Source organism: Ziziphus jujuba, chromosome 11, assembly GCF_031755915.1.
Source record: "Ziziphus jujuba cultivar Dongzao chromosome 11, ASM3175591v1".
Lineage (NCBI taxonomy): Eukaryota > Viridiplantae > Streptophyta > Magnoliopsida > Rosales > Rhamnaceae > Ziziphus > Ziziphus jujuba.
Genome location: NC_083389.1, coordinates 27990213 through 28016783, shown reverse-complemented (window position 1 = coordinate 28016783; position 26571 = coordinate 27990213). Strand labels below are relative to the sequence as shown.

Genomic DNA, 26571 nt, shown 5'->3' with positions numbered 1-26571 from the left:
TTTTGCAATTTTAAAAGGTCTTGTAATATATAGTCTTTAATGTCTAATTATTATTCTGTCATTTTTACTTGTGATTATTTATATATATAATCTTTTAGTGTAGATAAAAGATTATATTAATTTTCTTGTGATTATTTGTTGAAAAGATATATGTTTGAATTCTTTATCCATGATCTCCATCACTGTCATTTTTGCAGGAGACTACGTGTGAGAATTGAACGTGACATGGGGGGAACTACTGCTGCTCCCAAAACAATCAGGTTTTTTGTTCCTTATTGGATTATTAATAATTCATCTCTGTCTTTGGCATATCGAGTGGTCGAAGTAGAACCCATGGACAATGCAGATATGGATTCCCAAATGCTTTCTAGAGCAGTCAAGTCTGCAAAAATGGTATTAAAAAATCCTTCAAACTCTATGGAGAGGAGGCATTCTACGCCAAGGAGAAATATTCAAGTTCTTGAAGTAATTGAGGATACTAGTCCAACTCCTAGCATGCTTTCTCCACAAGATAATGCAGGCCGCAGTGGGGTTATGTTGTTTCAATCTCAAAAAGATGCATATGTGTCTCCACGGGTGGGTATTTCTGTTGCGTTACATCATTCAGAAATCTACAGTCCTGGGATTTCTCTTCTTGAGCTGGAAAACAAGGTGGGAATTATTAGAAAGGTTTTCATAGATGTTTATAATATGTTCCAATTCTGTGGTGCTTATTGAAAACTGGATTGCATTAGGAGCGCGTTGATGTCAAAGCATTCGGTTCAGATGGATCTTACTACAAGCTTTCAGCCCGATTGAACATGACCTCAGATAGAACAAAGGTCGAAATACAATGTTTTGGAACTCTCAACTGTTTCTCTAGACTGTGCAAAAGATGCCAAAAAAAAAAGTTTTAACATTTAATTAATAGTTTTTTGTTTAAATTGTTTCTGAAACCCATCTATTTTTCAAAGAAGTATTAGAAAATAAACACAAAAACTTTTAACGGAAAAAGAACTACTCTGCTTTCTTCAGATGCAAAGAGATGCCATTTTTCAATCATTCTTCAGCAGCCTAATGAACAGAAGATGCTCAGCCATTAGGTCCATTACATATCTATGGAACCCCTAGGATATAGAAGAATAACTACCATGTTTACTTAAATTCAGGGACTGTTAGATCTACATGGTATAGGTGAAATATTGGGACTTCATACTTGGAGGATCTGGTTATATAAATTTGCTTTTATCACAAATTATTAGAACGTGTATAAAGGAGTAGTGAGAAATGAATCTTTTGGGTGATAAATAAATTTACAGGTAGTAATGACTGCTAATATATACTACTTTATTGGTATTAACAACTACTAAATGGTCGGTTCCCAGGTTGTCCATCTTCAGCCCCATGCCCTGTTTATAAATAGGTTTGGTTACAGCCTTTGCCTGCAGCAGTGTGATACTCAGTCAATGACATGGATTCATCCCACAGACTATGCCAAACCCTTCTGTTGGCAGTCTTCTTCCAAAGTTGAGCTCCTGAAGGTATGTTCTGTTCAATGTTTATGTAATTTCTTCTTCATGAATAAGTAGTATATTGTAATTTATTTTTAAGTGGCATGCATTTATTTTCATTTCAGCTGCGAGTTAATGGGTATAAATGGAGTACTACATTTAGTGTTTGCCATGAAGGTGTTATGAGAATTTGCTTGAGGAAAGATATTGGTGATGATCAATTGCAATTAAGAATAGCGGTAAGAAGTGGAGCAAAAAACTCGAGCTATGAAGTTATTTTCCGTCCAAACTCATCGTCAAGTCCGTACAGGTTATAGACTTCCTCTAACAGCTTTTGTGTTCTATTACTTTTATCTTTTTTCTTTCTTTTTCTGCCTCTCATTTTGAGTTGTGAAACCTTGACATATCTGCAAAAAAGTTATAGTAGACAATATGCTTGCCTTCCATATATCATGTAGTGAAGAAACTACTTTTATGAATCTTTTTGTTATGGTGAAATTGAATTGAGTCAACTAATATGAATAATTTTTCTTGTTTTTCATAATTTAAATACATGGTTTTATTACTGTTTCTACAATTATATTCTTTTGTACTGGATCCTGCAATAATGATTGAGTTTCTACTTACAGGATTGAAAACCGTTCCATGTTTTTACCCATTCGTTTCCGGCAAGTAGATGGTTCCAATGATTCATGGCAGTTTCTCTTTCCTAATTCAGCTGCTTCTTTTCTATGGGAAGATCTTGGTAGAAGACAGCTATTGGAACTCCTACCAGATGGGACCGATCCAATGAAATCACTGAAGTATGATATTGATGAAATCACTGATCATCAGCCCATTCATGTGGCTACTGGAGCTTCTAGAGCTCTACGTGTTACCATACTAAAAGAAGAAAAAACAAATGTTGTTAAGATCAGTGACTGGATGCCAGATAGTGAACCCATTAGAACATTGAGCAGAAAAGATTCATCTATGTCTCAGCTTTCTATTAAGGACCCAGAACATCAACCGACACAATCCATCTCAGGATGTGAATTTCATGTCATTGTAGAACTTGCTGAGTTGGGATTATCAATTATTGACCATACACCTGAGGAAATCCTGTACCTGTCAGTTCAGAATCTTTTTCTTGCATATTCAACTGGCTTGGGCTCTGGTATCAGTCGGTAGGTTGCTCTTATCAACATCTAGAGCTGGAGAGTTAAATTTTGTTGCTTCATTGGATGGAGCTAGTGTGCTTCTTTATACAATCTCGATAGCCATGCATGTAGAGAGGAATAAGCAAAAATCTATAATTGGAAGTTAGAAAATTCTCTTCGTTGGAATATCTCCGTAGTGCTTGAATATGCACTTTTGGATATCCTTTTGAACATGTAATATTCATCATGATTAGTTATTATGTCGTTTACTACATTATCTTTTTAACTTCCAAAGTTAGGCACAGAAAAAATTTAATTAATTGGGAGAGGTATAAATCATGCTAGTGGCAGAAGAGATGTGTTGACTTGAATATGACCTTCCAGTTGTTGGAGTCTGGTCAATCCTCTGTAAATTATGGCAGGGTTTTTCCTTTAAGAGCATGCTTATTTAATTACTGTCTAGCAATGCAAAATTAGCAAGATCTACGGTCCAGGTGACAGATGATCAAACTTAGCCATCTTCTCTTGTCAAAGAAGCGTGAATTACTTTTGAAGCACTGGGCACTATTTTTGAACATTGTTATACTTCTTTGTTCTTTTCCCCAGCTATTGAATGATATGCAATTGTTGACTTCATATACTTTCACTTCTTTACAGATTCAAACTAAGAATGCATGGGTTACAAGTGGACAACCAGTTGCCATTAACTCCAACACCAGTTCTTTTTAGACCACAGAAAGTTGGTGACGAGACAGAATATGTCTTGAAATTTTCTATGACAATGCAATCAAATGGGTCTGTGGATCTACGTGTTTATCCATTCATTGGTTTCCAAGTGAGTATAACTAATTTCTAATAATCTAGGGATGGTTTGACATTTTTTTCATATGCATATATAACTTATATTCCTGTTGATGGATCAGGGACCCGAAAGTTCAGCATTTCTTATAAACATTCATGAACCTATTATCTGGCGTCTTCATGAAATGATCCAGCAGGTCAACCTTAGTCGCTTACAAGAAACTCAAACAACTGTTGTTTCAGTTGATCCAATAATCGAAATTGGGTATGCAAGGAACTTTTTGGAGTTGCCATTAAAACTATTGTGTTTCTCCACCATTAGTATGTTTTCTCCACATGTTGTTGCTTGAAATCGTTTCAAATAGTTTTTGCTTAACTTACAGTGTTCTTAGCATCTCGGAAGTTCGATTAAAAGTGTCAATGGCCATGTCACCCAGTCAACGGCCAAGGGGAGTACTTGGCTTTTGGGCATCCTTGATGACTGCACTGGGGAACACCGAGAATATGCAAGTAAGTATTACAGTTCTTCTCTATGGTGTTTCTTGGTTTCATGATTTCTTTGGGATTTCAAGATTCTAGGAATTATAATTTATTTATTTTTTGTTGGTCGTTTTTATAGTTCTTTATTTGATTTCTTCATTCCTTGTACATGAGAGTCTACATATTTATACCTTTGTTTGTTCGGTAATTTAAAAATTTAGATGTTGACCTCCTAATTATTTCTTTATCATGTCAGAGCCTAGGTTTCTGCCTAGGAATTTTTTTCCAGCTTAACTCTGGTGATTCAACTCTATATCTGTGGGCTACTTTTTTGTACTATTTTTGGCTGTATAGTTATCAAACACAGATACCCAAGACTGGTTAACTCTTGAGAAACTTTCCTACTGTGCAACTATTGTGATATTAGAACTTTCTATTTTTCTTGGGCTCTGATATATGCTGTTGAAATCTTTACATTTTTAACCACATATTTTATATTTGTCATTCAGGTAAGAATTAATCAAAGGTTTCATGAGAATGTTTGCATGAGGCAAAGTTCTATGATAAGTTTTGCTATTTCAAACATTCGGAAAGATCTACTAGGGCAACCTCTTCAGTTGCTTTCGGGTGTTGATATATTGGGTAATGCAAGCAGTGCACTTGGACATATGAGCAAGGGCATGGCTGCTTTGTCAATGGATAAGAAATTCATCCAAAGCCGGCAGAGACAGGTTTACTTAAAATAATTTTCATTTGATGTTTAACTAAGTAATTATGGTTCTACTCCCCAAAAAAAAAAAAAAAAATCTCAGTATGTATAGTCTTATGCTGTTATATTCTGTGTTATTTTCATCTACTTAATCTGGCAGGAAAACAAGGGTGTAGAGGCCTTTGGTGATGTTATTAGAGAGGGAGGTGGAGCACTAGCAAAAGGTCTGTTCAGAGGAGTCACTGGAATATTGACAAAACCTCTTGAAGGTGCAAAGAGCTCTGGTGTTGAGGGTTTTGTTCAAGGTGTTGGTAAAGGAATAATTGGTGCAGCTGCACAACCAGTTAGTGGGGTTTTGGATCTTTTGTCAAAAACCACTGAAGGGGCGAATGCTATGAGAATGAAGATAGCTGCAGCAATAACTTCTGATGAACAACTCCTCCGCAGGAGATTTCCCCGCGTTGTTGGTGGTGATAATTTACTCCGGCCTTACGATGAATACAAAGCACAGGGACAGGTATTAGTTCAATTTACTACAGAAACTCTTCTGTGTTAATTTATTTATATATATATATATATATATATGCATTTGATAGGTATGCTGGGATTTAGAAAATAAAGTAAGCGATTCTATATTAGTTTCTATCCAACACATTGGATTTTTTGGTCCAGACATTAGTAAATATGTGGGAAAATAGTTATGGATTTCTTCTTAAGTTACCATTGATCCTGAAAGGGGTGTTTTTTTTCTACCAACTAGTTGAGCTTTCTTGTAGAATACCCACTAATTATTATGTTCAATTATGTTGATGACCTACTTGTCTTATAGGTGAATGTGAATCTGAATTATTTGTTTTGTCATGAAGGTTATATTGCAGTTGGCAGAATCAGGTTCATTTTTCAGCCAGGTTGATCTATTTAAAGTGCGTGGAAAATTTGCCTTGTCAGATGCTTATGAAGACCATTTTCTACTCCCAAAAGGAAAAATTCTTGCCGTCACTCATCGGAGAGCAATATTATTGCAGGTAAATTGATTGAAAACAATCTGTGGTGCTTAAATAATCCTCTTCCATCCACAGTAACCATACTTTTAATTAACGACAAACTAAATGTTATATTTCTCATGATTTCAGCAACCCTCCCACATTATTGCTCAGAGGAAATTCAGTCCAGCAAGGGATCCATGTTCGATAATGTGGGATGTCCTGTGGGATGACCTGGCAACAATGGAATTGACACATGGAAAAAAGGACCAGCCAAGAAGTCCACCTTCACGTCTCATTCTCTATCTACGGTCTACAGAGTTGAAAGAACAAGTACGTGTTATAAAATGCATTCCTGAAACCCACCAGTCTCTTGAAGTTTACTCTTCAATTGAGCAAGCAATGTACACTTACGGACCAAACCAATCAAAGGTTAGTTTCCGATGCTATTTCCATACACCTCGAGTTTAAAAGAAGCCATGTTTATTATTATTATTATTATTATTATTATTATTTTACCTACAATTCTAAAGAAAAAATTATCATATCTCTGTCTCTAAACTATAAATATTTGAATTTCAAAAAATAAAATGGACTCCAATTGGATCATTTCATTTGCACCATACATGTGTTCTATTGTTGGGTATCTATGACATCCATGTAAAAGCCAAGATCTTGTGATGACTTTTTTCCTAAGGTGTTGGAGAATTTTGAGTGTAATGATTATGAGTCTCACTTTTGCCATTTTTGTTTAGGGACTGCTGAAAAAGAAAGTAACAAAACCATATTCACCGATTGCTGATGATCCTAGTGCTGAAGTTGTACCAAAAGAAGGGATGGGGGTTTGGTCTCCCCAACAGTTGCCTCCTTTAGTTCCTCAAAGTTCGACTTTCGGGAGCCGAAGTCATGGCTAGTGCAAAATTCTGTGTCTTGGCTTTTTACTGTCAATCATCATATCATAAGGTCCAGATGTTTAGATTCTTTTCAGGACTAAAGCCTACCTTTTTCTTGGTGAACGAGTCAATTGTTTTGAGTTCTGTATTATTTCTTTTTTCCTTTCCATAGAAAATTAGTCAGAGTTCAGTAATTCCATTAAAAACCAGTTTGAGGGATCAGCAACCCTAGCACGTGTTAAAGATTACAACAACGCCGAGATTGTTTTGATCCAGATGGTTGTTTAACAGATGCGACTCGGTGGACCGACCAACATCTTTGAACATGGACCATAGCCGCAAATGCACATTGGTATGATGTAAATATGAAGCTCTTATAGAGAAGTCAACTCGGTGATTTATTTTTCAGTCTCCCAAGACTTTGTACAGATTTTGACATTCGTTGTATATACTTCAAAAGTATGTAGTTAATAATATATGTACAATTTTCAAAAGGCGGCAACTCAATTAGCCCCATAAAAATTGGTTCCACAAGGTGCTTTACATGTCTTTAGATCGGCTTTAAGAATTGAAATCCCAATGATTAAACATATAAATATAGATTTTTTATTTCTTTTATTTTTTCCTGTAATTTTCAGGAGAAATTGTATTTGGTCAGGAAACTTGCATGGCAAAAATATTTATCAAAAAGCAAAATTATTACACAAAATAAAAATAAAAAAATAAATAAAAAAGACAATTTCAGGAACTTCATTTCAGGGATGAAGGAAAAATAATAATAATAATAATAATTACAATAACAGTTCGTCCTTTTTCCATGTTTGCGTTTGGCCATAGCCCATGGGCAGCAATTGACATAGACTTCTATTTTCTTGAAGCAAAAATAAATAAAGAATTGAAAACCAAAAAAAAAAAAAAAAAAAGGTGCATGGAGCCGTAGACTAAAGTCTCAGATACGGAGGAAAACACGGTTGCGTTTCTAAGATGAGAACGAAAGGTAGTAAATAAAAGTACCAAGTTCGATTGGGTAGGCCTGTAAAGCACTAGATAATGGCCCCCCAACCTCCAAAACTCCGACACCGGACAAACGACGTGGAGTTGACATGGCAACCTCCCCCAAACAACGCCGTTAGAAAAAGGATTATAAATAATATGATTATATATTTATATTATAATATTATGTTTGCTTGGAAGGTCAGCTTGAAGCTCAGCCTCTTTTCTCTTTTCTCTTTTCTTGTTTTTTCCTCTCTCTGTGTTTCTCTTTAGCTCTGGACTGAATATGGAAGGTTGGTTAGTGAATGTGTTGGATCTTTTGCGTTGAGAGCCTGAGGATTCAGATTTTGACGCCCGTAAGGCCTTCTTTCTGCTCACTTGTTTATTCATACAAAAAAAGAAAAATGGTATGCAAAACAGTTATTCTTTTTCCTTTTCGGTTAAGGTGATGCATTTCTTAGATTCAGTGTTGTCTAAAACTAACAATAACAACTCATTGCAAGCTTCCAAATGGGCAAGTGCTTTTTCTTTATTTTGTTTTATTATTTGCGACTTTTTTTTTTTTTTTTTTAAATAGCTTTGTTAGAATGGATATTGATACAAGCTAGGTTTCTTAGTTGTTCCCTGCTAATTTGGTTGAATGGGGAAACAAAATGGGGTCAAATAAAAAAAGTTGTTTCTTAGCTCTTATTTTTCTCTTAATTTAATTTTTAAAAATAGACTCACTTCAGCTGTTTTGTCTGGTGTGAGTTCTTGAATGACTAAAGAAGTTAAAGATCCAATTCCAACCTTTTTTTTTTTTTTTTTTCCCATTATGCAGATATAGGCAAATGAGGTAGTGTTGTTTTCAGATTTGAAGTTGCTCCTGGTTTTTTGCTTTGAAAAATTTCAGCTTTTTGCAGCATTATCATGGTCTGCAAGTAGGAAACAGAGGATGATGATCCAAGAACTCAGGCCACATGCTTACTCAAGTTTATTACGCATAAATAACCAACAGATTTAACTCAAAAAGAGATTTCAAAAATGAAGAAGTGGTCTGGGGGCGTGATGATATTGGCTTTAGCTATGATCTTGATTTTCCGTTACAGTCTTGTTGGAAGACAGCCACAGAAGCAGTCAGCATATAGTTTCTTCCATTACCATCCAGAAAATGATGCGCTTACAAAGGACGACAGCGAGTTCATCATGCCTTCCGAGATCAGAGTGAAGACGGTACCAAAACCAAAACCAAAACTAAAACCGTCGACAAAACCATCAAAGAAGCCCCACCTTGTTAATGTCCAAGGACTTGATCAGCTGTATAATTCACACAACATGTCACAACAAGATTCGAAGGCATTGCTTGTATGGGCATATATGCGTCCCCTACTGTCCCGGTCAGATGCTTTGCCTGAAACAGCTCAAGGGGTCAAAGAGGCTTCAGTAGCATGGAAAGATTTAGTGTCTATAATTGAGGAAGAAAAAGCCTCAGATTTTAGCAGTAGTAATGGGCCAGAGAATAAAAATTGTCCTTCCTCTGTAAATACGCTTGATAAGTCGGTCTTAGGTGATGGAGCGATTCTTCAGTTCCCTTGTGGCCTTATTGAGGATTCTTCCATTTCAATGCTTGGCATTCCTGATGGGCCCTCTGGGAGCTTTCTAATTGAGCTTATAGGTTCAACACTTTCAGGGGACTCCGAGCCTCCTATTATCTTGCATTATAATGTCAGTCTACCTGGGAATAACATGACTGAGGAGCCATTTATAGTTCAAAGTACATGGACTAAGGAACTTGGGTGGGGCAAGGAAGAAAGATGTCCTGCTCACAGATCTGCCAACAGCCTGAAAGGTATATTTTATAGCATATTATTTATCCAGTCAAAATCTTCTAGTCACTAGTCTGACTAATCAAACCAACTTCCTTACTGGTGAATTTTATAACTTTCTTATTGTAAAGTTGAATTTCTTTCTACTTATGCTGCAAGTTTAACAAAAGAATAATTTGTCAGTTTACATTGTATTGTACGGTGGAAAGGGGGATCATCAATTCAATGATCCCAATGCTGAAAATTTTGGTAAAAATATTTGTAGCACCTATATATAACACTCTTAATGAAATGGAATATCATTCCAAAAGCTCCATAACTTAAAAAATAAAAAAAATAAAAAAATAAAAAAAAAAGGGGGGAGGAAAATTGGGAGGGAATTATCAAAATGATTACATTTTCCCTATTGGTTAGCCAAAAAAAGTCTGTAGAAATTGGTTTGCTCACCATCTTGCTTTTTTCAATGTTATGTCCATGATTTAAAATTTGAGGAAGAGTTCTTACTGCTGGTAAACTAACATAACTTAGTCAATTCGACAGTTGATGGACTTGTTCTTTGCAATGAACAAGTTGTTAGAAGCACTTCCGAAGAAAATCTAAATACAAGTCGTCCTAGTAATGACATGTTAACCAATGTTTCTAAGGGAAGTGACCATGGAACTGTTAGTTTCCCCTTTGTTGAAGGCACTCCTTTCACTGCCACATTATGGGTTGGTTTAGAGGGATTCCATGTGACTGTAAATGGAAGACACGAAACATCTTTTGCATATAGGGAGGTAAGGTATGAGCTCATTTATGGTCACAGATTAATTTGGTTGTTCTTTTACATAATTTCATTTTGATAGGAGTGAATACTCCCACCTACATGATTTTTCTACAAATGCAGAAACTTGAACCATGGTCAGTTGGTAAGGTCAAAGTGTCTGGTGGTTTGAATCTCTTATCTGCCTTGGCTAAAGACTTGCCTGTTTCTGAAGATCATGATTTAGTTGTTGATGTTGAGCTCCTCAAAGCTCCATCTATCCCAAAGAAAAGACTGGTAATGCTGGTTGGGGTTTTTTCTAGTGGAAATAATTTTGAGCGTCGAATGGCTCTAAGGAGATCTTGGATGCAGTATGAGCCTGTACGTTCTGGAGATGTAGCTGTCCGGTTTTTTATTGGCCTTGTAAGTGAACATTACAAATTTGGATGAATCAAATTCTTACCAATGGTCTCTTTCCTATTATACTGCCCAAAAGAAAATCTATCATCTACATGAAGCTGTAATTATCAAAAAGAGAAAAGAAACTCCAAAGTTGCGATTTTTTTTTTCTTTATTTATTTATTTATTTTGTAACTTTTACTCTATTGCTTGACTGTTATTAGTTACCATTGATTATGATTGCCTCAAAATTCCATTGTTAGCCATTCCTGTGTTACTATACTTTGTAAGTTTCTGGAGTTGTTCAGTGGATTTTTCGTTTTCTTTAAGTCTATTTTAATTGAACATATCGTGAATGCTTCTAACCTAGAATGAGGGGGAATTAAAAAAAAAAAAAGGACAAATCTTTTTGGTATTAAACAACGAGTTCATAGCTGTCATTTAAAAGCATAAAGTTCATACTTTTCTGTGGAAGCATTGAAGCAGAAACTGCCACTAGAATATAATCATACTTTTTAGACCCTAAATATGTTTTCTGGTTGCCTAATTCCTGATTTATTACTTGCTCAGGAAAAGATTGGCAGGTCACTGATTGACTTATTTGATAACTTCATGCCTGCAGCACAAGAACAAGCAGGTTAACTATGAGCTTTGGAGGGAAGCTCAAGCATATGGTGATATTCAACTGATGCCATTTGTTGATTATTACAGCCTGATCAGTTTGAAAACGATTGCTATTTGCATTATGGGGGTAATTACCTAATACCACACTTCTATCAATTTAGGGGCCTGTGCTGTCAACTGTAAAGAATTATCCTTTGTGACTTGGATGTATGCTTTAATGCAACACTAGTTCGATTGCTTTGGGCTTAAACCATCTCTAATTCCTATAACCATTGCTAAACTCGTTGCCAAATCAGTTTCTTCTTTTAAGCATTTTGGTTATGCCATCCACTCTTTTCTCATAGTTCTTTGTCCAGTTCTTGACTAAAATTTACGATATGGTCTTCATTGTTTCCCTTCACTCATTTTGTGTTTCTTACAAGTCATCTTACTGCTAAAAAATATGCAGACAAAGGTCCTCCCTGCAAAATTCATCATGAAAACTGATGATGATGCTTTTGTTAGGATTGATGAAGTTCTCTCCAGCCTTAAAGAAAAGTCGACTAATGGTCTCTTGTATGGTCTTATATCCTTTGAATCATCACCCCAGAGGGATAAAGACAGCAAATGGTATATCAGTAATAAGGTATAAAACGCATGATAGTTCCTTTTCAGATTGGAATGCATATTTTCTTCATCACAGTTTTGAGTTTGTCTTTAATGGGTGTTTTTAATTTGCAGGAATGGCCTCATGCTTCATACCCTCCATGGGCCCATGGTCCAGGTTATATCATCTCGAGGGACATTGCCAAATTTATTGTCCAGGGGCACCAGGAAAGAGATCTACAGGTAAAATGGACCTGTTAAAAGTACATTCTTCGTAGAGCATGTCTCATCTGGAAAATAAATGGACTAAAGTCATATTTACCATCTCTTGCTATTACGGTCTTTCAGCTTTTTAAACTAGAAGATGTAGCCATGGGTATATGGATCGAAGAGCTCAGAAACAGCGGTCAAGAAGTGCACTACACTAACGATGAGAGGTTTTTCAATGCTGGTTGCCAATCGAATTATATTCTTGCTCATTACCAAAGCCCAAGACTGGTGTTATGCCTTTGGGAGAAGCTGCTGAAAGAGAAGAGGCCCAACTGTTGCGAGTAAATATCAAAACCTCACCGCCATGACTCTTGCGTATCAACCATACTCCTTCCACGCATTTACATGGGAAGGTTGAATTGCAGCTCATTATGGGCAGAACTGGGTGTTCAAATTCAATTCAATTACATTCTTTTATTTATGGGTTTTCTGAGGAACCCAAATAGCATGGTTGTTAGTATCTTACCATACTTATCGTGTTGATTTCAGTATATGTAACTTTACGTGTACCGTAAAATTCACTATATCAATCGATATACAAATACGTGTTGGTTGATACTTCTAATACGCATTTCATCGATACAGAAAATCGTAGGGAAAAAAAAGAAGGAAAAAATAAAAAAAATGCTTCAGGTCCAAAATAGAAAAACCTACCAAACTCATTCTCTACTCTTAGCTCCAACACCAAAAACCAACTGCCTGTATATGTGTTTTGTGTCTTTTCTTCTTTTTTTTCTTTTTCTTTGGTGAACTTCGTGTGTTTTCTTTTGTTCGGTCTGGATGTTCTCTGTTTTTTTCTGCATGTTCAGCCTAATTTTCTCTCTCTGCATCTCAGAAACGTTAGAAATTTTTTAAGGTATCATTTGTTAGCGTGTTTAATATTTGTTTTTTACTAAATTGAGTATAGCTTGCTTATTTTAATAGTTTACTAGTATCGATGAGAATTGGTGTTAGTGATAATTATACATCTCAAAAGTTAAATTTAAAGGGGAAAAAGATAAACATAAACATGAAATGAAGCATAATTTGAAATTGAGTTGAGTTGGTATATACCCTACCCACCAAAAAAAGTGAAAAATGTAGGTAAAACCCAACTAGAGCAAAAGAAATACAGTTTCAACTTTGAACCATGCAATATGGGGAATAAGGTTTTTTATGGATGGTAAATTACTGAGCATATAAAAATCAATGAAGAAAAGGTGGTGAGTACAAAGTATATGCAAAATTGGATACTTTTTTGGTGGAGTAACGGCATAGGTCCAAAATATTGCCATAGTGCTAGACATATTGGATATACCAACCTTATAATTCTATGAAGACGTGAACCAATTGGCAACTCCAAATAGCCAATCTCCTTTTCTAAATAAAAAGTCTAAAAAAATGTCTTCAAAGGTAAGATTTTGTAATAATAAGTGACTATGATTCGGACACGTGTATATATATAGATATATATGTAGAGATAGTTTAAATTTATACATATGATTCTCAGGCCGCCAACACTCGGTATAGGTGTCAACGCAAACTGAAACACATAACAAAGTAGTTATCATAAAAATACAACAAACCAAGTGTGTGGATCAGCTCATTTCCACGCACCCTTTAATTTCAAGTGACTTCACGCACTTAGCAATAGCATTCAACCACACCACCTGGAATATGATTTTAAACCCATCTTTCCTTTTCCTTTTTTATATTTTTTTTAATTTTTAATTTTTATTTTTTGGTTGGTTAATTTAAAGAATCGTTAAGTGTATAAATCTCATTCCCCACTCACTTTCTATATCATTGTTTGGTTACCTAAGTTTGTACATAAATAGGAGTCAATATCTTTTTCTGAACCAATTGGAATAGGATTAAAAGTTTTCTCATTTACATTACTTTATGTATTATTATAATCTTCTAAAAATAAGATAATTTGCATATGCTGTAAAATCTGTGAGAGTTAGGATATATAGGAGAAAGATCCTTGTCTAACCTAAGTTTTACCTGCATGTGTTCATTAACACAAAAACATGTTTTTGTTTTTATCGCCATATGCTCTTTTGTATAAAAACAGTATAACTTTAAGATTTTTATGAGTAGTAGATATTTTTACGTTTAAAATTTATCTTTGAAAAAGATCTTTTTAAAAAATATTTTTCTCTTATATTTTTAAACTATTGGCACGAATGCCTAAAAAATTTTACTAATTCAAAAATAATTTTTTTTTTTTTTTACAATGAATAAATGAAGTAGATAAAAAGAAATTTAACTAAAATGCATTTGATTTTAAGAATAAATTTTTTTGAAAATAATTTATACATATTTTAAAATATTTTATTTTTAATATTTATTACACGTATGCGCATACCCTAAATTATTTGAAAGTTTCATTTTTAATCTCTCAAAATAATGAAATTTTGGATAAAAATTAGTTAGAAACCAACAATGAAACATATTAACAAAATTAGAGATTAATTTATTAAAAACTAATTCAAAAACATAAGTGTTACTAACAATATAATTTAAAAATCTTTGATAATATTTTTCCTTTTCATTTTTCAACTTTCGGTTATATAGAATAAAAATTAAAAATGTAAACACAAAGAACGTATAAAGGACGTTACTTTGATTAGTCTTGGCCTTTAATAAAAATACATTAACGAATAAGAAGCTGAATTTGTGTTAGCTACCATCTGATTGCAGCCACTAACGCACGCAACCTCATGACTAAGCATGGCACCACCCAAAAAATAAACAAAGCCTTGTCTATCATTTCAATTTTCCCTCTATAACGAAAATGACCCAAACATAAACTATTCTATAAACAGTTAAAACATGTTTTTTGTGACTATTATATATACATTTATATCAGTTAAAAAGCATGTTTTTGTGTTTTGGTAAATTAAAAAAAAAAAAAAAACATGTTTTTGTTATTTAAGATACACATTCAATGCAACCATATATATATATATATATATATATTGAAAACCCTCTTATAATTTTTTAATTTTCTCCATGCCATAAAAAAATTCAATTTATTTTTATTTTTATTTTTATCTACAAGCTCATATTAATAATAAAAAAAAACTATTATGGATCAATTTGTATCCCATTTGGCTTTGGATTAAAGTTAAACAAGTATACGCGTCAAGCTGAAGCACAAAGCCACCTCCGTGGATACTGTTAGTTGTCACTGCGTAAAAGGAAAGCCCATTAAAATGTCACTTTTGTCATTTACGAACGGAGCCGCAAAATTAACTTTTCAAGGGTAATTTCGTCATTATGCTTCTTTTTCCACTCCTATTGGATTTTCCACGAGGTTCATATGCCCGGCACGTAACCCAAGAAATCATGGTTCCGGTTCAGCCACACAAACACGAGCCGGTCGCCAAGATCGGTGCAACCGGCCCAGCCGGTCGTTCCCTCCCTTAAATAACTTCCTCGTTTCCAATTTCCCGCACACTACTCAGTTCACCGTGTAAATTTTCCCAGAAAGATAAAGAGACCGAGAAAACTCAAACCAACCCATACACATATATTAAAAAAAAAAAAAAGGAAAGAAAAAAAAAGAACCCTAATCCCTAAAATTTTCCCCTACTCGTTGCGTGTTGAAAACAGCGAAAGAAAGCCTTGAAATTTCTGTGTGATCTTTGGGGGTTTTGTATTCGGAGATGATCGTGAGCCAGAACATGGTAGCGGAGGCGGAGATCATATGCCAGCAGAGCGTACCTGTGATAGACATGAAGTACGATCTCTGCGTAGCTGCGCAGGAACGCAACCTTCAGATCGACGTCCCCTCCTCGCCTTCCTCCTCTCCAAGCATTCGCGAGGTTCGGATTTCCGATTCGGTATCCGCCGAAATCTCGCCATTCGAGTCGGTGCGTGCTTTCTCTTGCTTTTTTTCGTCTCGTTTGGATTTTTCTTTTCTTTCATCAATTGGGTATCGATGGATTTATGTGTACAAATTACTATGGTTTAGGTTTCTTGAATTTTTTTTTTTTTTTTAATTTTTTTTTCCCTTGGTGTCGATGGTTTTGTGTGTAGAATAAATTTTGGTGATCAGTAGAATTGGACTTTCATTCAAAATTTTCTGGACTGGAGCTTATGGTTTCAGTTTCTTTATGGGGTATGTTGTTCGTAATATTGGGAGACTGATATTATTTTACCTCTTCCTGAAGAAGCCGATGTAAATAGTGTTATGAGAGTATAATTTCTGGTTTCTTGATTGTTAGATCTAAAGTGAATGGAAAGCGGTTTACTTGCTTAACTTTCTTTTTCAGATTATTCAAATTTTCGTATTTGGCAGATTTTATGTTCGGATTTATTTATTTACAGATTGCTAACCTTTTAAAGTGCAATCTAGAGTATTCTCTCTTTTTTCTTTTTATATGGGCGCTTAGGAAAAATTATTGCCTAATTTCAATTGTTTGACATAGAGAGTTGGGCAAATTTTCTTTTTTTTCCCTAGATCTTGGGAAAAATCAGATTGATCTTGAAATTTAAATGAACCTTCGTTATGAAGACAACAGAATTGGTGATCATATGTAAATCTGTTGTCTTTGTTAATGCAATTATGGTTTTTAAATTGTAAAATATTTCGCTGATGTTGTATCTTTCTGGAGTCAACCAAGTGATTCTATCAACTTATTGTTTGGGTTCGTTTTTCTTAAGCAGCATGCATTAATATAGTATTTAACAGTTCTGGAACTTTTATGATCAATAGTACATAATTTAAGTGTTTCAAAGGGTTTACTCTCCTTTTTTGAATGTTGATATTTCTGATCGTATGTTCATGTGTTACAATGCATGGTTTTCTGTTAACATCAACTTACTTGCTTTTCCTCTTTTATCAGGTGGTTAGTTGCTCAGATGCAGATAACATTATGGAATCTTCTTCTGTAAAGTTTGTTCCTAAAGTTCGATCAGGCAGCTATACTGATATTGGACCAAGAGATTCTATGGATGATGAACACATAATGATTGATGATCTATCAGCTCACTTGGGGTCTCTCTTCAAGTTTTCAATGCCAGGTGCTTTCTATGCAGTATTTGATGGTCATGGAGGTCCTGACGCAGCTGCTTATATCAAGAGGAATGCAATGAGATTATTTTTTGAAGATGCTGATTTGCCGCAAACTACAGATATTGATTCTGTTTTCTTAAAAGAGTTAGAGCGTTCTCATCGCAAAGCATTTTTACTGGCTGACCTTGCCTTGGCTGATGAACATAGTGTTAGCAGTTTGTGTGGAACAACAGCACTTACTGCCCTATTACTTGGAAGGCACTTAATGGTTGCAAATGCTGGTGACTGTCGAGCTGTTCTCTGTCGGAAAGGAGTAGCAGTAGAGTTGTCTCAAGATCATACACCTGCTTACTTTCCAGAACGCAAGCGAGTGGAGGAGTTGGGTGGTTGCATTGTTGGTGGGTATCTTAAAGGGTATCGTAATAATGATCTTTCAGTCACTCGAGCTCTTGGTGATTGGGACTTGAAACTACCACTTGGTTCCTCTTCACCGTTAATTTCGGAGCCAGATGTTCAACAAGTTATGTTAACAGAAGATGATGAATTCTTGATAATTGGTTGTGATGGGATCTGGGACGTTATGGAAAGCCAATATGCAGTAAGTCTCGTCCGTCGTGGTTTAAGGAGGCACGATGACCCACAACAGTGTGCTAGGGAACTTGTCATGGAAGCATTACGTCTAAATACGTCCGACAACCTCACTGCAATTGTTATCTGCTTCTCCTCCCCATCTCGAGTTTTTGAATCACGGTCTCGGTTGCCAAGGTGGAGGCCGTGCAGTCTTTCTGAGGAGGCCAGAAGTAGGTTGAAAAGCTTGCTAGAAGGCAATTGAATTGTAAAATACGAATTATTGTTATTTTAGTGATATATTCTTGTGGGAAAACCATTTCCATCTGTTTTGTGGCTGTTTCAGATAGATATAGAAAAATGGGATAGATTTAGAAAAATGCAGCCAGCAGTTTTGTAAGTTAGGATTCGAGGAATGTGTCCTTAGGGATGATGTCTGTAATTTTGGGTTAGGTTGAGGTATTTTGACTCTGTTACGAGCAAATTCTGTGTTCAGTGGCAGTGGCATTTTTCATTCATTTTACGTCCATTGATTGGTCTCGTCATCGAGGCAATATCTGTTTCACGTTAGTATTTCTCTCTATGTTTTAATGGGCAGTAAATTTTATGTGGAGGACAAAATAGATATTTTGAAAACAATGCTTGATTGTCTATTATTCTTATAATTTTTTATTTTGTCCCTTGTACGCAGACTGAATGAAGCTAAGTTGTCTTTATCGATAGTTTGGACTGGCTTTAATTGTATTCAGTGGCAAAGAATGAAAAGAGCCTCATCATCATCATCATCATCTTAATCTTGTTGGAGGGAGTAGTGCCCTTTTCTCAACCAAACATCCCAATGGGGTTGACGGTTGGGCTTGTAAGGCCACCATTTTCTAGGATTCTATTTTTTCTGTTCTCCAAAATATCAGATAAATAAATAAAACCCATAATAAGAGATTGAAATGTTGATTGGTTTTTATCTTGTGCTCTAAGCTCCATGCTCAAATTTTTTTATTTCAATCATTTTCCCCTATCATCAAAGATTCAATCAAATCTCATCTCAACCATAGAATTTAGACCTGCCATGCTGATTACAAGGGGCTTACTGATTTCAATAGGCACAGCAAGGAATCTGTTTTTAAGTTCCCATATATAATCTTTCACGGACTAAAGAATGCTTTTTTCCATGCAACAATTTTTTATAATTTCTGATCAACGGTTGAGAATCAATGATGGCCCACCACTCAAGAGCAGCCAATTTGTTAGTAATTTTTTTTCCTAATTGGCCTAAAGTCAGACATGGTAAGCTTGACCATATAGGATCACACAGCCCAGCACGATCAATGAAAAAGAGTTCAATATTTCTATGGTGCAATCCGACGGCTATGATTTAATATTCTTTCAATTGGTCCAATAAGCTGGTAACGTGTTAAACGATCTGTGGAGGAGCAGAAAGTAATTTCTGAACCTAGACACACCAGATGTGGCAGAAAATATAATAATAAATAAATACAAAATTGAGAAAAATACCGAAAATTCGATGGGTAAAGGAGGGGAGGAAGGGCAGCCTGGTCTTCTTCTTCTAAAGGGTCAGTGGCAAAGCAAAGCAGAGGCTATTACACCAAACACTGTAAGGGGAATTTGATCGAACATTTTGAAGACCAGACCAAAAACAAGGAAAAAAGATGGCCATGGCAAGCATCGCAAGGCGAAAGGCTTACCTTCTTTCCAGAAACTTGTCGAATTCCAGTCCCGATGCTTTCAGGTACTCCTTCTCCCTCACTTCCTTCTCCAGGGGGTTCGCCTCCTCCTCTGGATCTGAAGAGAACGACGTCGTCGTTATTGGCGGTGGCCCCGGAGGCTACGTGGCCGCCATCAAGGCCGCTCAGCTTGGCCTCAAGACCACCTGTGTCGAGAAGCGTGGAGCTCTCGGCGGTACATGCCTGAACGTTGGCTGCATACCTTCCAAGGTCAATATTCTTAATAGCTTTCTCTCTCGCTTTTTCTCATTCCTACAGGATTTCCGCTTCCACTTATGGTTTTTCTGGATTATTTTTCTATCTTTTCGGTACTTATTTGCTTGGTTTTGCAACTTCTCCTCAGATCTAATTGTGTTGCTGAATTGAAGTTTTTCTTTGTTTTGTTTTGTGTTTTTTTTTAATAACATTTCTAATTAAAGTTGGATTTAGATTGTGGAAAAATATGCGTTTGATGATATTAATGAAGGTTGCAGTTTAATAATAACCAACCAGAGATGAATTCCCAATGTGTAATAATTATACTGAACTCAAGTACTAAAGGAAAAGGCAATTCTGAGCACCATGGAAAATTGGAAATGGCTGTCATTAGGTTTAGTTTATTCAGCTGTGGATTAAATTTGCTATGCCGAAGTTTGGAATTTTGTATAAATGGCTATTTTGGTAGACCTAAAGGCTTTGTTTGGTCATTCGGAGCCGCAACAAATTTAAAAAAAAAAAAAAAAAAAAAAATGGAAGGAAAATCTTTTACATGGATTATTCATTTGGACATTTTAAAATTAGCCTTTTGTTCTCGCTGCTGGTTAACAAAACTAAAACAGTTAAACTTGGCAATTCTTATGGGTGGCAACTTGAACTTTAGTTTGGAAGTATTTGCCTTTTTCCTCGGTGCATATTGCTCACAAAGTTCATGTCTGTGCTTTTTGTTTTGTCATGTTAGGCACTTCTCCATTCCTCTCACATGTACCATGAAGCAACGCATTCATTTGCCAGCCATGGAGTGAAGTTTTCTTCTGTTGAACTTGATTTACCTGCCATGATGGCCCAAAAGGATAAAGCTGTCTCTAACCTTACACGAGGTATTGAAGGCCTTTTCAAGAAGAATAAGGTGAACTATGTAAAAGGCTATGGCAAGTTTGTCTCACCCTCTGAAGTTTCTGTGGACACCACTGATGGTGGAAACACTGTGGTGAAAGGCAAGAATATTATAATTGCTACTGGTTCTGATATAAAATCTTTACCTGGAATCACCATTGATGAGGAGAGAATTGTATCATCAACCGGAGCTCTGGCTTTGAAGGAAGTCCCTAAGAAACTTGTGGTCATTGGAGCTGGATACATTGGATTGGAGATGGGTTCCGTATGGGGCCGCCTTGGCTCTGAGATAACTGTTGTCGAGTTTGCTGGAGATATCGTCCCAACCATGGATGGGGAAGTCCGCAAGCAATTTCAACGTGCCCTTGAGAAGCAGGGAATGAAATTTATGCTAAAAACAAAGGTGGTAGGAGTTGATAGTTCTGGTAGTGGTGTAAAACTGACCCTTGAACCATCACAAGGAGGCAGTCAGACCACCCTTGAAGCTGATGTTGTTCTTGTTTCTGCTGGTAGAACTCCATTCACAGCCGGGCTTAATCTGGACAAGATTGGAGTTGAAACTGATAAGATTGGGAGAATTTTAGTCGATGATAGATTCGCTACCAATGTTTCAGGTGTTTATGCAATTGGAGATGTAATACCTGGGCCCATGTTAGCCCACAAGGCAGAAGAGGATGGAGTTGCATGTGTAGAGTTCATAGCCGGAAAGGTAGGTCATGTCGACTATGACAAGGTCCCAGGGGTTGTCTACACGCACCCTGAGGTTGCATATGTTGGAAAGACTGAAGAGCAAGTGAAGGAACTTGGTGTTAGTTACCGTGTTGGAAAGTTCCCTTTATTGGCTAATAGCAGGGCCAAGGCAATAGATGATGCTGAAGGTATTGTCAAGATTTTGGCTGAAAAGGAGACGGACAAAATATTGGGAGTTCATATAATGGCACCCAATGCTGGAGAGCTTATCCATGAGGCAGCAATAGCCTTGCAATATGATGCCGCTAGTGAGGACATAGCTCGGGTTTGCCATGCTCATCCAACAATGAGTGAGGCAGTGAAGGAAGCTGCCATGGCTACTTATGACAAGCCCATTCACATCTAGAACATGACTACTCTGTATTCTTCTTTCATTTTTGTTTTAGAATTTTGGAATGACTTGGTTAAAGACTTTCCCTCTTCATTTTTCTTTCTTATCATAGCTGGCAGATTTAAGTGCTTGCATACGAATTTGCTGTTCTTGATTTGCTTTTGGCCAAGATGACGGAATAACTTTGTATGCTTTTTCGTCGTCGTTAATAACAACATGAGAATGGTATGTTGAGCATATTTGGATTTCTTGTATGGTTTGCTGCACTTGCATTAATGACATCAATTCATGGGTTTGCTTGAGCGTTTTTTAAGATAGCAAAATATCATAATATGAGAACCAATATTAGGTTAGGAAAACAAGTCATTAGATTGTCATCTAAGAAATATATGAAGACGGAGGGAGTACACGAATCAAAGGAAAGGAAGAATTTTTTATATTGAAAATACAGTCTTGTCAAATAAAATTTGAGAAAGGAGGTTAAATTGTTTTGCAAGTATACAATCTCGTCTCTCACTTTCATAGTGGAATTCTCAGATGGATTGAAAACATCTTGAACCGCATGACTTATACAAGTTGATCATATCCATTTCAAAGATATCGATAGGACTCATATTTTCACCTTGCCAAAGGCCGCAATAAAATATTCAGCAGCTTATTAGCCGATGTGGGGCAACTATGGCTCTTCTCGCATATCAGGCCTCCTCTTAGCTTGCAGAGCTAGCCGTGCATCTCTCTCCCGCTCAAATTCACGGTAATCTGTTCGATGTAAGAAAGAAACCTTATCAAGATACTGATTAGAACTCTTTTTGTATGCATCCAACTCGTCTTCCAGCCCTTTATTTTCTTCCTTGAACTCCCCCCAATCCTTTCTAGTCTTGTCCAAAACACTAAGCTTTGGTTTCTTTTTTATTTGCTCTAGGACAGCATCAACAGCAGATGGTGCAGTAGCTTTGGCCTTTTCAAAAGCCTCCTTTGAATCAGCATCAACAAGCTTCTTAAATTCGATCTCTTGACCTGCAAAGTCCCGAACCTCCATGATCTGTAAAAGGAAAGCAATGTTAAAAGATAATTGTCACCTTCTTAAAAGGGCAAAGACAACTGAAAACGCAAACCAAGTACTTCACAACCGGTGTCCAGCCATTTAGAAAATTTTGAACTACCAAACATTATAGAGTAAGCTTCAGCAAAATCAACTTCAATAGAAAAACTGCTAGGTAATCATATGGACTCGGTTGTTAAAAATTGACAACTATTCTCAAAGATATTACGAAGCAGTTCCAAATAGATGGCCCATCTCCTTTCTTTCAAATAATATAACCAAATTTTCCCAGAAGCAAGATATTAAGCTACAGGGCACTAAGAGGCGAATATATATGTCTGCTTACCTCAACTTTTCCCCTGCCTGAAGTAGAAACTGCAGCATCCTTAACTGCTGAGAGAGCAGCAGCAGCAATTCTCTTGGCCTCCTCACTAGAGCTGCTCTGTAAGATGCTAGATTCCTTCTGTGGCACATCCTTTTCCATCGACACTGCTGCTTTTGGTGCCAGACCTAGATATTTCTTCCAGTTCTGTAAAGATAAAACCCCTTTAGATCCTAACCAACCATTTGAGTAATACTTCCAAATCACAGAAAATAAAAGCATGAGAAAAAAAATCCTCACAGCAGATGAAGAAGACGACTTCTTTGAGGTTTTATTCACTGTGGAACTACCCTTCTTCAGTAAATCATTCAGTGTCTTACTGGACATTCCTTTATTCATTTGCTCCCATACAGCATTAACACGAGCTTTTATTTCTATGAGGATGAAAATAAAACAAAAATCCCTCTGTTACATGAAATTATTTGCTCGTAATAATAGAAACAGACCTTCAGCAGAAATATATAGGAACAACAATCAATTATCAGGATTTTGTTTTACCAGTTTCTATAGGGTTTGCTTCTGAGCTCGGAAAAGAAGCAGCAGTTTCTTTGACAGACTGGGTTGATAGAACATCCTTCTCATTCATTGTAGCTGAAACATAAAACCAAATTACCAGACCATTTATGTATTAAGGAAAACAAAAAAGTAGTAGAGAACCCAAGTTTGCTTCACACTGAAAGCCCTCTAATACAAACCATGCATATCACAAATCTTAAGGTAAAAGAAGTTGTAAAGTTCATAAACCACACAGATGTTTATACTCTACTTGGTATAGATATAATTTTGCAAGCATGGAAGGAAACATAGAGGAACCAACGCCACTTGACTCAGCTTAGAATCTGAAATAACATAGATTGGGCAGTGCAGCTGTGGCTCCCCACCACAGCTTCAAGAAATTAGAAACAAAACCTTCAACAAGTAACATTACAGAGAATTCTATGCCCATCAAGATAATCATCCATACGACTTGAAGGATATTCCCTTTAACCTCCTCAACATGTATAATTTACAAAATTCAACTGCCAAAAACGTATACATTTTTTTTTTGGGAAAAAAAAAAGGGTTTTTTTTTTTTTATAAGGTTTATTCTCTTTATTTTCATCTATGTAGCTAAAAGAAAATGCTCCAACCAGCATAATTACAAACCCATCAAATTTCCTCTCCACGCCTGAAACAGCAAAAAAGAGTTTCATTCCTTTCCATGCAAAAAACAGTTTACTTTTTAAAGGGAACAAAAAGACCCAGAATGGAAAAAAACCCAGAACCAGAAAACAGAATCTGAAAAGCCAAGAAGAGAATGGGAACCTGAAGCATCGAGTCCGTTGGTCTCCATGGAAGACAAGGTTGCATACAGAAGAACTGGCTGAAGGAGCGCCTTTTGCGGTTTTGCCCTGAGCAACACAATCGAGCTAAAACGCTGCCGTTTCAATACAGTGATTCAGGCGACGACCCCAGCCGTGGTTAGACAATCGAAGGGGCGGCTTCGAGTTCGAGTCGGATTCGGGAAGGAAGGAGAGAGAGAGAGAGAGAGAGAGAGAGAGAGAGAGCGAAGCCTCACGGATTTATTATGGATGCGGATCTACTATCCGTATCCTTATTTGAATCCGACTGCCCGAAATCTAATCGCACAATTTTCTTTTTCTAATTAATATAACATTTTTTTTTTTTGGCTTGCTAAATATTATTAAGATAAACAATTTTGGTAATTCTAAGTCAAACCGTGGGACTAATAAATTTTTGGTTAAATCCAAATTATCCTTTTTAAAATTAGAAAAATGGGATTTCATTCTTTTCGTGATTTTATTTGTTTAAATTATCAGACTATTAAAAATTATTGTTATGCAATTCAACCAATACTCGTTCAAGGAGAGAATCATGAAAAAATTTAAATTTTATTACACAATATATGGTGGTATATATACTTGTAAATTTTCCTTTTTAAACTACCATAAATAGTTATATATATATATATATATATATATATATATAATTAAAGAAATAACTATACATAATTGTCAGATTGAATAAATTATATAAATTTAACAGTTATACATAGCTCTAGGACGATCTGCTTCTAAATCCGTATTATATTAGTCCGGATCTAATTATGTTCAAGTTGTAATGGTCACCTTGACTCTTAACCAACCTGTGATTAGAAATCTTGTTATATAATAAAGACGCCATAATAGGTGATGGAAAACCTATTAATAAATCAATTTAAAACACTCATTCACTAATGGTGTTTTAGATGTTTAAAAGAATAAGAAGAATTCAATCTCACAAATAATTTTCTATATAAAATTCAAGCTTAATTTTTATTGAAAAATAAGCGTTTAAATAGGCTACAAATTCATGAAATAAACCCTAAAAATAAATGGAAAATCGGCTATACAAAGTAGTTATCTATGGTGGCCGAAATTCTCACTCATTTCCTAATATAATTTGAATTAATTAATTCATTTATTTTGAATTAGAAATTAATTAATTTACAATGAAAATAATAAAATAATAACTTTCCTAAACTTATTTGTCCAGAAAATAAATAAATAAAACCCAAAAAGTAATAGTAGTTTCCTAAAACAAAAAGTAGAAACAAATTAGTAAACTAAAATACTAGCTTTTTGATTAAGTTGATTTTGACTAATCTTTAACCTCTTTGAGCTCCAAATCAACTTATATATGCTTTTTAGGATGCCAAATAAGTTTATTATGGAGTCCCACATGTTGCCCTTGCTTGGAGGAAAGAAAAAAATCCAACTCAGCACAATACAATAAAGCTAGCACAAAATACAGCAAAAAAGGCCAAATTTACTAACTGTCCGTACAACCCCTTTTTGGACGACTTTGAAGCTACTTTGACTTGATTCCATGTCCTCTTAGACATATGTATCGAATTCATGAAACATTGGAACCATTTCATACTTCCCGGCCTCCATAATTGCACCAAAACTGCTATCCGGATCCGTACCGGCTTCTACCACTTGTATGCTCAAGATAGGTCTTGGATCTTCGGGTATGGACAAGTCCTTTTGAATATGAATTACTCCCTGCATAAAGACAGTAAGATTGTCCTTAAACTTCTTAGCTTGAGCCTTAGTGATCGGTCCAGTCTTCATCCGTATCGGATCGACACCTTAGCGGGTTGTTGGTTGAGCAGGTTCTAGCGGATTCGCATCAGCTATTGCTCTCATCCGTAATAACAGAAATATATAATATTTTTCATATAATCAAGATGAGGTATGGAAAGAGTGGAAAAAGATTTTGAATGTGTATTTTGCTCTACCAAATCTATGAATATAAATTATAATGCTTTTGAGGAAAAAAAATGATTAACACAATAAATCGTCCTTACTTATACACACAAGCATGATGGTTAAAAATTTGAGTTGTTCTACCTATTTTTATTTCCATTTGAAAATTTTAGAGGAAATAATAAAGTTGGATTGCCTAAAAACTTACTCTTTCATTATTATTTGATAATGATACTCGTAAAATCTTTAATGTACATTTTAAAAAAATACTTGCTTTTTGGCATTACGACAAAATATTCATAACCATTTAATATTATTTTCCTTCTTCTTCTGTGCCAATCCAAATAGTCCCATTAAGGAAAGAAATATTGTCAATCCATGCTGGTCTTTTACCAAAAAAATAAAAGATAATCCGTCCCATTAAGGAAAGAAATATTGTCAATCCATGCTAATCTTTTACCCAAAAACCAAAAAAAAAAAAAAAAAAAAAGAGGAT

The 26571-nt window shown here is 35.6% G+C and overlaps 5 protein-coding genes across 9 annotated transcripts in view; 4 read left to right on the top strand and 1 right to left on the bottom strand.

Annotated features, from left to right (window-relative positions):
• LOC107405438 (uncharacterized) overlaps window positions 1–6989 on the top strand; it is a 34113-nt gene extending 27124 nt beyond the window's left edge. Inside the window, exons 51-63 of the mRNA XM_016012493.4 lie at window positions 198–651; window positions 735–821; window positions 1365–1520; window positions 1616–1800; window positions 2120–2656; window positions 3287–3464; window positions 3553–3695; window positions 3814–3940; window positions 4420–4641; window positions 4780–5136; window positions 5486–5644; window positions 5753–6034; window positions 6358–6989. Of these exons, the coding sequence (XP_015867979.2) occupies window positions 198–651; window positions 735–821; window positions 1365–1520; window positions 1616–1800; window positions 2120–2656; window positions 3287–3464; window positions 3553–3695; window positions 3814–3940; window positions 4420–4641; window positions 4780–5136; window positions 5486–5644; window positions 5753–6034; window positions 6358–6516 (3046 nt within the window). The 3' untranslated portion in view covers window positions 6517–6989. The remainder of the gene's footprint in view (window positions 1–197; window positions 652–734; window positions 822–1364; window positions 1521–1615; window positions 1801–2119; window positions 2657–3286; window positions 3465–3552; window positions 3696–3813; window positions 3941–4419; window positions 4642–4779; window positions 5137–5485; window positions 5645–5752; window positions 6035–6357) is intronic.
• Window positions 6990–7409: 420 nt separating this feature from the next.
• On the top strand, window positions 7410–12478 carry LOC107404678 (hydroxyproline O-galactosyltransferase GALT3). 3 transcript variants are annotated; one of them, XM_048464838.2, is made up of 8 exons: window positions 7410–7844; window positions 8391–9316; window positions 9834–10069; window positions 10180–10458; window positions 11057–11185; window positions 11507–11683; window positions 11779–11886; window positions 11992–12478. In XM_048464838.2, exons 2-8 carry the CDS (start codon window positions 8512–8514, stop codon window positions 12196–12198), a joined length of 1941 nt encoding a protein of 646 aa, XP_048320795.1. In that variant the 5' UTR covers window positions 7410–7844; window positions 8391–8511; the 3' UTR covers window positions 12199–12478. The 3 variants fall into 3 exon arrangements, with proteins under 3 accessions (XP_048320795.1, XP_048320794.1, XP_060669024.1); XM_048464837.2 differs by having other exon boundaries at window positions 8309–9316; XM_060813041.1 differs by having other exon boundaries at window positions 7410–7895.
• A 2784-nt stretch (window positions 12479–15262) lies between these two features.
• On the top strand, window positions 15263–18124 carry LOC107433342 (probable protein phosphatase 2C 49). Of its 2 annotated transcripts, XM_060812814.1 has the most exons (3): window positions 15651–15773; window positions 15940–16021; window positions 16749–18124. In XM_060812814.1, the coding sequence occupies exon 3, from the start codon at window positions 16779–16781 to the stop codon at window positions 17748–17750; it is 972 nt and encodes a 323-aa protein (XP_060668797.1). In that variant the 5' UTR covers window positions 15651–15773; window positions 15940–16021; window positions 16749–16778; the 3' UTR covers window positions 17751–18124. The 2 variants fall into 2 exon arrangements, with proteins under 2 accessions (XP_015900110.1, XP_060668797.1); XM_016044624.4 differs by lacking the exon at window positions 15940–16021 and having other exon boundaries at window positions 15263–15773.
• An 878-nt stretch (window positions 18125–19002) lies between these two features.
• LOC107433340 (dihydrolipoyl dehydrogenase 1, mitochondrial) lies at window positions 19003–21639 on the top strand. The gene is made up of 2 exons (XM_016044623.4): window positions 19003–19437; window positions 20165–21639. The coding sequence occupies exons 1-2, from the start codon at window positions 19153–19155 to the stop codon at window positions 21413–21415; spliced, it is 1536 nt and encodes a 511-aa protein (XP_015900109.1). The 5' UTR covers window positions 19003–19152; the 3' UTR covers window positions 21416–21639.
• A 166-nt stretch (window positions 21640–21805) lies between these two features.
• LOC107405440 (uncharacterized) lies at window positions 21806–24382 on the bottom strand. 2 transcript variants are annotated; one of them, XM_025069076.3, is made up of 6 exons: window positions 24130–24382; window positions 23971–23992; window positions 23323–23415; window positions 23065–23198; window positions 22789–22971; window positions 21806–22442 (listed from the first exon to the last, which is right to left on the bottom strand). In XM_025069076.3, the coding sequence occupies exons 1-6, from the start codon at window positions 24172–24174 to the stop codon at window positions 22077–22079; spliced, it is 843 nt and encodes a 280-aa protein (XP_024924844.1). In that variant the 5' UTR covers window positions 24175–24382; the 3' UTR covers window positions 21806–22076. The 2 variants fall into 2 exon arrangements, with proteins under 2 accessions (XP_024924844.1, XP_015867982.1); XM_016012496.4 differs by lacking the exon at window positions 23971–23992 and having other exon boundaries at window positions 24130–24379.
• Between the last annotated feature and the right edge of the window lie 2189 nt (window positions 24383–26571).